Source organism: Ornithorhynchus anatinus, chromosome 4 (genome assembly GCF_004115215.2).
Source record: "Ornithorhynchus anatinus isolate Pmale09 chromosome 4, mOrnAna1.pri.v4, whole genome shotgun sequence".
In the NCBI taxonomy this organism is placed as follows: Eukaryota; Metazoa; Chordata; class Mammalia; order Monotremata; family Ornithorhynchidae; genus Ornithorhynchus; species Ornithorhynchus anatinus.
Window position 1 is genome coordinate 40719431 of NC_041731.1, and position 10794 is coordinate 40730224.

Below are 10794 nucleotides of genomic sequence, written 5' to 3' on the forward strand. Positions count from 1 at the left end.
CTTCCATATATGACAACCCACCGCTCTTCCCACCTTCAAAGCCGTACCAAAATCACATCTCCTCCAAGAGGCCTTCCGCAATTAAGCGCTCTTTCCCCTACTTCCTCTCCTTTCGTGTCATCTGTGTACTTGGATCTGTTGCCTTTAAGCACTTTAACACTGACCTCACCCTCATCCCCAGAGCGCTTATGTTCATAATTTGATGTTTAGTAAATCAATCAATCCATTTTATTTATTGAGCACTTACTATGTGTACAGCACTGAGTGCTTTGAAGGGGGGGGAGAGTGATCTAGTGACCTGAAAGAGTGATCTAGTAGATCACTGTATGTATGTTTAAAAGTTGAAATAATATTGACTCTCCATTTCATATAGTTGGGGCAGTGGGTATCACAGGTGACCTACAACAGAAGAAAAACCCTGACCCAATTTATTGTTTCTACGATCTACCACTATTTCTAATAATTATTACTCCATTTATCCAACGTGACCGCTGAGGTGAAAAAATCTCTCTTCGATTGGGGTGACTTAAAATACCCGATTGCCAAATAATTATTGGTTCATTTCTAGCACAGGGCATTTTTATTGTCAGCAATCCCCAGGGACTGTCCACATTTTCAGTTATGAAAGAGAAAATCCCTCTCTACTCTGTGCTCTGCTGAAGTTTTCATATATTTTCATAATTTACTCCTCTGGCCATATTACATAAGCCTGAAGAAGTCAAAATTGAGTCAGTGGTTTATTCAGCCTCTCCATAAGAGTTCTGTTTTTCACGCTGTTTATATCAACATCCTTCTTGCAATGCACAATGCAAAGAACAATATATATAAAAAAGGTGCTCCATAGGGCCGCCATACAATCCTGTTCCCGGCCCCCCCTTATCGGAAAAGCCTATACACGCGGGGCAGCCTTCCATCTTTACTAGACAGGGCGGCTTGGATGTGTTCGTATCCCGGCAGGTCAGACAGGTCTCCCAGTGCAGCCACGGCGGGTTTGCCACGAAGCATTTTGGTGGCCACCCTCTTGATATCATCTGCCTTGACGGTACCTGTGGCCGAGGAAAACCAAGACAGAGTGCGTGAGAAAGGCTGGGCCCCGCCACTTGCACTACATAGAGCCAGTTTTCACTCTATTAAACACCCTTTTGGGGGCACAGCATTTGAACGCAGTCACGGTCAGGGCATACTTACTGATCATAGAGCACAGCTCATGAGGTAGCTTGCGTGTGTTTGTGGCCAGCACCTGCCTCCCTACGTCTTCAAAAATCACAGGCCGGGACTCCAGATTCATCATGAGCATGGACATCAGCTGAGTCTTCGCTCTCTCCAGCTCCACCTGAAGTGAAGGACACACGGCTTCTTTACCGACTTGTGGGACCGCGACCATCGTTCAGAAGAAACGAGCCCAGAGGCAGAGTGAAGTTACAGACTTGGAATGGGGAGAGATCGGAGGCAGTAAGGAAGCTGATGCCTAAGCAGACGGGGATATCTGCCTGGATCGGCTGGGTGGCTATTTAGCTGGAGAGTAAGGAAGCAGATCCAGGAAGTGTGTATATGTGGGGGGACTGAAGGGGTGTGGCACTCGACCTCCCTACACCCCCTTTTCCACACCCACGTTCAGTCGAAGATCATTTCAAACTTGTGGGCCTCAGAGGCAGGAGGACGGTGGTTTTGTTAACTATCATCAGGCACAACTTACCTCACCCACTGCTCCTCCCATTAAAATAAATTCCCTTGTGATGATTTCTACCATTTCCCGAACCTGAGAAAGGGAAGAATTGGACAACCATTAAAGCAAGTTTTCTTAACAAGGGGCACTCGGCAGCTTCTCTACAGATTGAAAGTTTGGCTTCTTAACCTATGTCGACAGTTCGATGTGCATTATACTGCCGTAACCTGTCCTAAGTCAAATCACGGGACCTGAGTCCAGTACCATTTCTTCACATTACATGGAAGTCTCATAACTCTTGTTACAGTGTACACTCCCCAGTACTTATTAAGTGTTCTGCACATAGTAAGCACTCAATACAGATCATTGATGATTTCCACTGGTGATGATGATGACTCATATTGTTAAATAATGGCATTTTCCATAGCTGCCTTACGCAACTTGAGAAATGACAATTATCAGAAGACTCCTTTACCTGTCTAGGATCTGCACTGGCATGAATACAAAGAAGGCCCGTATCTTCATAACTGTGATGATAGGAAGTTGCATTATACATCCAATGATACCTGCGTGGGAAAAATCTAGTTGTTAATGCGGGTGGAGGATCGGTCGCTAAAACTAAACCCGACGGAATTTTGGAGAAAGCAAAACGCCCCAAGGGGACCATTTTCCGCACCAACGTTTCGGCTTGGCTCAATGACCCAGAGAGCCTCCCTGGAGGGAGAGGTTTCCCACTAACCTGTTCAGGACGTTGAGATAGAGCCTGGTAAACATGCCTTTGCCTGGTCCTCCCGCTGAAAAAGAGCCACCTCCTCCCATCATCATGTTCAGCACCGCGAAGGGGATGAAATCATCCTCCTGCAAATCACCAGACAATGCCGGACGACCCCGAAGAAAGAAAAATACAGAGCTATCCACTCCAACTGCAGGCTTACATGTTACTTCGCCCACCCAGCCTGGAGCCAGTGAAGTAAATAAATGCATCTCATGCAAGGCAGAACGCACACTGGGACATCACTTACCAAAAACGAACAGCTTTCAAGTCCAATCATGACGTGCGTCAGCTCGGGGATGGGCGTGGGCCCCAAACTCACATCGGACATGTCCTTTTCTATCTGTAACAGGCACAGACAAAAATATTTGGAATCCCCCAACTAATTCCTACAAATCTGAAAGGGCAACAGTTTAAACAATGTATAAGTGAAAATGAAAAGCCACCCTCACTGCATCGAGCAATTCTCAGATATTTGCACGAGATCTACACTTAATGAGTTCGTCCCAGACAAAGACTAAGATGGGGAGTTTCTTTTCATCTGAGACAAACGCATTCATTGGCACGAGGCTACAGATGTGGAATCAAAATTTCGAATGGAGATTTTGGATAAAGATGTATATCCCAATGTTGTCATTAACTGAACACTTTCCAAAAAAAAACAAAGCCACACAGGTAGGCCCATCTGATAGTTCATTCTTTTAGACATCAAAGATGGCAATGGAGTCTCCCGCCAGGAGTGACAAATGGGCCTCCGTCCTGACATTTCGGGGTCGAGAACCTGCACGCGGGAACTGTTTCTCGTCCCAGTGGCCTGCACGGTGACACTCAGGCTTTCCTGTCCCTGCGATCATGTTCCCACAGGCTATAGTGAGGAAAGAGGCAGGAATGCCCCGCTTTGGAGAGGGTCTGTGATGGTTTTTTACGTGCAGGACCCAATTACAGCTCAAGTGGCTGCATCATAGTGCCGATGCCAAAGCACCCCGGCCAGGAAGGCAGTGGGCTCGGTAGCCCCCATGCTCTTCACTTACTCCGGTTGGCCAACCACTTCCCGGGATTCCTGCCGGGCCGGTCCACAGCGTTGAATGCCATGGGTGGTTCTTCAGGGAGACACTTTGGCCACTGATGGCAGAGCCCCAGCAGGCAGACCCACGTCTAGGATTCAGGATCCAGATTCCGGGGACAGGGCTCTTTCTGCTGGACCAAGAGCTGAGCTTAATAAAATAAAACTGACTTTCAAACCCAAATCTCCAGGCAACAGAAACACGCAGTGTTGCCTACTGCCTATCCTTTGCCTACTGGATCAAGCCCAGGCCCGGAAACCCGGCTTCACCAAAGTCTGTTGTATGACCTTGGGTAAGTGCCTCAGTTATCTCGCCTGTAAAATGGGGTATTAAGATTGTGTAGGCCGGGGCTGCATCCAATCTGATTATCTTGTAACTACCCCAGCACTCTGGGGGCTGCCTGGCACAGAGTAAGCATTTAATACCATAAAAAAGCAAAACGACAATCAGAAACCCAGAAAGCTTTATAAAATCATGCTAATTACGTATGTTGTTTTCAACTGGGGACATTCTGACTTTACCTTGACGATTCCTCCGGTGTACTGGGCAACAGATCTGTCCACATCCTTGGGCTTCCCATTATGCCAGACCGGCTCAACTCCAAGCAGATACTTTCTGGCACAGTTCACGAGCTGTTCATGCTCTATCCCCACTCCGGCCAGCACCATCCGGTCAGGGGTGTAGTAGTTCATCAGATAAGAGTGGAGTGCTTTCTGATCAATCTTGTCAATGTTTTCTTGTGGGCAGAATCGTTTCAGGCCCACGGTGTTTTCCCTGTAGGCAGCCTGGTGAGAGAAAACATTAAAGGCACACATATGTTTTGTTCATTCATTCCATCGTATTTATTGAGCGCTTACTTTGTGCAGAGCACAGTACTAAGCGCTTGGAAAGTACAATTCAGCAATAGAGAGAGTCAATCCCGGCCCACGCCGGGCTGACGAAATTCAGTTGAGGAGTCAACCGAAAATTCAATTGAGGTCTCTTGTCCTCTCTATCCATTCCTGGATTCCCTAGGATTTCCAGAACCTCATCTGTCCTTTCGCCTGTCCTTCCCACAAATGAAACAAATAATGCTCTGTTGTAGGTGGGATCTTTGTTAGAGGACATTCAACAACTGGTTTACTAGTAAGCAAAATGAGCAGCAGATTTAACAGGTCACGGGCTCAGTGACCTTCGATAGTCATTTTGCAGTTCCTCAAACTGACAATTGTTGGCCTAGGTTGTTTGAAGTGTGGTATTAATTGGCTACAGCATTGATGTGGCCAAGAGAGAAACTCTCACAACAAAGAACTTTACCTCTGAGTGTCCATGAGCCAGGAGATACGTTGGTCTGTACTTCATTGCTGTTTAGAAGTTTAAACTACAAATTTCACTGCCCTAAAGATAGGAAACCCGGCTAAGGTGAAAATTCACAAAAATGTCTTACAGCATGAATCATTTCTGTGAGACACGGTTCTGGATCGGGCCTCATATTTAGGTCTTCCAGTTCAAACCGGACCGCCATCCGTGTCATCTCAATTTCTTCATCTATGGAAACACAAGTAGACAAAACCATCAAGGGGTCAAATGCCCCATCCCTCGGAAAAGAAGAGACACCAATGCCCGAGCCCCGAAAAGCCCATTACGGGACAGAGGAGCAAGGTCCCCTAACGGGAAACTGGAGAGTAGCCCACTGTTCTCCTAACCGGAGCTACGCCTATACTGTTAGAAGACAACATGATATGGCTTATGGAAAGGAAGTAAGGATTTCACTCACAAAGTCAAAATGAACAGTCACTTATATGAATGCACAGACTGCTTTGGAAAAACCCATTCTTAGGTAGAAGAATTACCAGATGGTAAAATTGAAATCGTTCAGTTGTGGGGGTCTGTCTTCGGTTTGAGCAGAATGCCTCCCCTTTGCTCAAAGGAGGTCCTTCAAGCTACTCTCTGAATATACCGGACACTCAGTTCAGGCCCCCACATCTACAGTGCTCCCATTTCTCAGGTAAGACCATAGAACCGCACCTGATAATTTGGGTTGCAGAACCACATCGGCCAGCAAATTGATCATAGTGTCCAGGCCTTTAGCTTCAGCAGACACAGCATACATGGTGGTATCCCTAGAAGATAAGGAGATATGCCTCTGCGTCTCCTCGCTGACAGACTTCAACATCTTAACTAGATGAGAGGTTAACTTGTTTTTGGATTAGCATTTTACCCAGTCATCACAAAATAAGTTTGAAGAACCCAGAGGAAAGCCACTAGAAAGGGGAGAAAAGGAAAGAAGCTATCCAAAAATCATGCTTGTGTTCTGGCCAACGGAAAACCCTTCCTGGCCACATTCATTAAAACCTTTCCCTTCCATATTTCAAAAACCTTTTTGACCCTGCCTCCAGAAGACCTTCTTGGATTAATCATAGCTAGATCCCAAAGCACCACTGATCCCACTAGGATAGCACAGCTTTTCCCCCTACACTTATGTGCTTGGACACACTTCGGTAAAATAGCCTCTTTTGGTATTTGTATTGCCAGGGGTCTGTTCTTTTATGATATCCGTTAAGCCACTCTACGGTACTAAGCACTGCGGTAGACAGAAGCTAATCAGGTTGGATACAGTGCCTGACCCACATGGGGCTCACAGTCTTAATCCCCATGTTACAGATGAGGGACCTGAGGCCCAGAGAAGTGGGGTGATTTGCCCAAGGTCACACAGGAGGCAAGTGGTGGAGCTAAGATTAGAATCAAGTCCTTCTGACTCCCAAGCTTATATTCTATTCTCTAGTCCACGCTGCTTCGTGCTTATTATAATGTTCTCCTTTGGGAGTAAGGGCTGCGTCCGCTCTCTCTTTATCCTGAAGCCCCTGATAAAGTGTAATGCCAGAACAAGTGCTCAGCAAATCCTTTGACGTTGGAAACAATGGTAATACTCGTTGAACTGTACAGAATACTTAACGTAGGGTGCAAATACCTTGATGTCTGACAGTCGCAAATGCCTCCATGCTTTTCCAAAGTTAGAAGAATTTCATCTTTGCTGCCAAATTGAGCGGAAGACTAGCCAAAACCAAAACACAAACATATCATGAGCATCATTTTTTTTTTTAAAAAGGGATTCTATAGTAAATTTCTTATTTCACATAAATATCATTATGACCCAAGGTACGTAAAGTATTTTCAGTTCAATTTTTTAAAAGTCATACTTTGCAAGCCCGGGGCCACAATTACAAATTTCATACTGACCGAAAATGCCAATTTTTCCAGGAAGTGGGCAATTCCATTAAGATATTTTGCTTCATGCCTTGATCCAGAATTGATAAGAACTGTCGATTACAAAAGTAACACATTACTGGCTTAACCCCTGTAAAATTTACAAAACCTTCAAAACATGGCATTATCACAAATGGCACTCCCTCTTTTACTTGAACACCACTCACACTTGACTGCCTTTCTGACAGAGGTACATCAGATTTATTTTACAATGGCAAAAACAAAGGAGAAATTTGCCAAGAGCCCCGCCAACACTTCCGTACTTACTTCCTACTGTACAAAACTGTCCAAACTTATTTTGGGATGCCACACGAAGTCCGTTCTCCAGTGTTGTAACTTTGGTTTCAAACTTTTCCTGTCCATCTACTGTTGCAAAAATGGGCGTGGGGATTCCAGGTAAGGGAGAGGAAAGAGGAACGTTGGGATATCCACTACCGCTACTGAAGCGTCTGTATGCAGCCAGTCCAAACCTAAAATAGCGATCATGCTAGGTCAGAAATAATCATCACCATTTTGAGACTACAAACGTTTAGTTATTGTAAGCAGATTTATGGAGCAAGATCAATCAGTCGTATTTATTGAGCACTTACTATGTGCAGAGCACTGTACTAAGCGCAATTAGCAGACATGTTCCCTTTCCATAATGAGCTTACAGTCTAGAGGGGGAGACAGACAGTAATAAGTAATCTATATGCTATAAAGGTATGTACAAAAGTGCTGTGGGATTGGGGGTGAGGAGAATAGTTCTACTTTCACAACACCTGTAGCAACGACCCCTTCCACTCTATCCAAAAGGCTTTTGTACAGATCCAAGCACTTATATCCCACCTGAAAGGCTGCATCAGCTTTCCTTTCCGGTCCATATCGACTCTGCTGCCCGGATCATTTTTCTAAAAAAAATTCAATCCCCACTCCCCCAAAACCCCCAATAGTCACCCATCCATCTACGCAATACACAAAAACACCTTACCATCAGCTTTAAGGCAATCAGTCAGCTCTCTCCCTCCTATCTAACCTCACCAATTTCCTAATAAAACCCAGTCCATACATTTCATTCCTCTAACACCAACATATTTACTATACCTTGATCTTGTCTGTCTCACCACTGACTCTTTGACACACCATCATCCTCCTCATTTTTAGAGTCTTACTAAAATCATATTTCCTCCCCTTACCTGACTTGATTTCCTCACCCCATTGGCCTTCTCGCTGCGTCACCTATGCCCTTGGATCTGTACCCTTTAAGCACTCTGACCCCCACCCCACCCTCAGAGCACTTGTGTACATATCCTTATAGTCTGCTGCTTCCACTATTTGTAGTTTTTAATATCTGTCTTCGACTCTAGACTGTAAGCTCCTTGTAGGCAAGGACTACCTGACCATCTGTATTGTATCGTTCCCTCCCAAACACTCAGTACAGTGTTCTGTACCCAGTAAGCGCTCAAAAAAAGTATATCTGATTGACTGAACTTAAAAACACGGGTCTGGCATACGTACTAATACGGACACCAGAATGCTGATGATGCCAACAGACCACTACTTGCTTACATAAAGAAGTCATTAGATAAACATGGTAAATCATAATCAAGCGGTCAGTTCAAGGCGAGGATAGACAACGCATAAGGTGATTAAGTACAGGAATTTACTACCCCAAGGGAGTTGGACTAATAGGACCAATGGAGTCAGGAGAGCTTGACTAAATTCATGGGAGATGGTTTATAACAGATTTTAAGAGAAGGTTGAGGGTGACCGATAGAAGACACTGCCCTAGCCATTTTTTATGAGATTTAACTACTTACTATGTAATGATAATAATTATGGTATTTGTTCAGCGCTTACTATGTGCTAAGCACTAGGGTAGATAGATACAAGCTAATCAGGTTGGACACGTTCCATGCCCCATAGGGAGCTCACGGTCTTAATCCTCATTTTACGGAGGAGGTAACTGAGGCCCACAAAAGTGAAGTGACTTGCCCAAGATCACACAGCAGACAAGTGGCAGAGGAAGAATTAGACCCAAGTCCTTCTGTCTCCCAGGCCTGTGCTCTATTCATTGGCCACGCCGCTTCTCATTAGGACAGATGTCCACAAGCGTTAACAATCATGCTTCTTTCAAGCATCCTACTGTCACTGTCAGAGACCGAATCCAGTGCTGGACGGAGCACGATAAACATCACCGTGGTCTTTCATTCAACTGTATTTATGGAGCGTTTACTGTGTGCAGAGCACTGTACTAAGCGCTTGGGAAAATACCATATAGCAATAAAGAGAGACAATCCCTGCCCATAATGAGTTCACAGTTATGCTCTGTGTGCTAAACCCTGTAATAATAATAGTAATTAAGGTATTTGTTAAGGGTTTACTATGTACCAAGCAGTGTTCTAAGCACTGGGGTAGATAAAAGGTGATCGGGTTGTTCCACGTGGGGCTCACAGTCTCGATGCCCATTTTACAGATGAGGGAACTGAGGCACAGAAAAGTGACAGAGCTTGCCCAAAGTCACAGAGCTGATAAGGGGCGGAGCCAGGATTAGAACCCATGACCTCTGACTCCCAAGCTCTTCCTCTTTCCACTGGGCCACGCTGCTTCTCTTGAAGACCATGAGCCCCACGTGGGACAACTTAGTGCCCTTGTATCTACCCTAACGCTTAGAAAACTGCTTACTGTTAAGTAAGCGCTTAACAAATGTCAACATTATTATTAACACTGCTCGGCCCATAGTAAGCGCTCAACAAATACCAACATTATGATTATTATTATTATTAACACTGCTCGGCCTATAGTAAGCGCTTAACAAATACCAACATTATGATTATTATTAACACTGCTCGGCCCACAGTAAGCGCTTAACAAATACCAACATTATTATTATTAGCAGTGCTCGGCCCATAATAAGCACTTAACAAATACCAGCATTATTATTAACAGTGCTTTGCCCATAGTAAGCGCTTAACAAATACCAGCATTATTATTATTATTAACACTGCTCGGCCCATAGCAAGCACTTAACAAATACCAACATTATTATTATTATCAACAGTGCTCGGCCCATTGTAAGCGCTTAACAAATACCAACATTATTATTATTATTAACAGTGCTTTGCCCATAGTAAGCGCTTAACAAATACCAGCATTATGATTATTATTAACACTGCTCGGCCCATAGCAAGCGCTTAACAAATACCAACATTATTATTATTATTATCAACAGTGCTCGGCCCATTGTAAGCGCTTAACAAATACCAACATTATTATTATTAACAGTTCTCGGCCCATAATAAACACTTAACAAATACCAGCATTATTATTATTAACAGTGCTCGGCCCACAGTAAGCGCTTAACAAATACCAGCATTATTATTATTATTATTCACAATGCTAGGCCCACAGTAAGCGCTTAACAAATACCAACATTATCATCATCATTAACAGTGCTCGGCCCATAATAAGCACTTAACAAATACCAGCATTATTATTATTATTAACAGTGCTTTGCCCATAGTAAGCGCTTAAAAAATACCAGCATTATTATTAACAGTGCTCGGCCCATAGCAAGCGCTTAACAAATAGCAGCATTATGATTATTATTATTAACAGCGCTCGGCCCATAATAAGCACTTAACAAATACCAGTCTTATTAACAGTGCTCGGCCCATAGTAAGCACTTAACAAACACCAGTATTCTTCTTCTTCTTATTAACAGTGCTCGGCCCATAGCAAGGGCTTAAATAGCAGCATTATGATGATTACAGTCAGGGCTCAGTGAATGAATGAATGAATGAATGATGAATGAATGAGGGCCGGTGCCCAAGGACTGGCCCGAGGGGGATTAAAAAGAGGCCTCCCGGCCCGAAGGGCGTCCGGAGAGTCCCCCCCCTCGGGGATGGGTGTGCCCCCCCGTGCCCCCCCCGGCGTCGCGGCGGCCCCTCACCTCGGCGGGGAGCGGCCCCAGGCGGCCCGGGCCCGCAGGAGGCTCCTCGTGGCCGCCACCGCCGCCGCCATGTTGGCCCCGGCCCGTCCTCCTTCTCCCTCCCCGGCGGCCGACG

At 45.0% G+C, this 10794-nt stretch overlaps 1 protein-coding gene across 1 annotated transcript; it reads right to left on the minus strand.

Annotated features, from left to right (window-relative positions):
* Positions 1–561: 561 nt before the first annotated feature.
* On the minus strand, positions 562–10762 carry PMPCA (peptidase, mitochondrial processing subunit alpha). Its single transcript, XM_029062795.2, has 13 exons — positions 10680–10762; positions 7016–7218; positions 6722–6801; positions 6453–6535; positions 5510–5604; positions 4929–5029; positions 4024–4287; positions 2689–2781; positions 2406–2524; positions 2142–2232; positions 1697–1759; positions 1189–1333; positions 562–1046 (listed from the first exon to the last, which is right to left on the minus strand). The coding sequence occupies exons 1-13, from the start codon at positions 10748–10750 to the stop codon at positions 877–879; spliced, it is 1578 nt and encodes a 525-aa protein (XP_028918628.1). The 5' UTR covers positions 10751–10762; the 3' UTR covers positions 562–876.
* Between the last annotated feature and the right edge of the window lie 32 nt (positions 10763–10794).

Coding starts and splice junctions, on each gene's coding strand:
- PMPCA (XM_029062795.2), bottom strand. CDS start 10,750: ATGGCGGCGGCGGTGGCGGCCACGAGGAGCCTCCTGCGGGCCCGGGCC. Junction 6,802..7,015: donor ACAGTTTTGTACAGTAGGAA/GTAAGTACGGAA, acceptor TGTAATCGACAG/TTCTTATCAATTCTGGATCA. Junction 4,288..4,928: donor TCACAGAAATGATTCATGCT/GTAAGACATTTT, acceptor TTCTCTCACCAG/GCTGCCTACAGGGAAAACAC.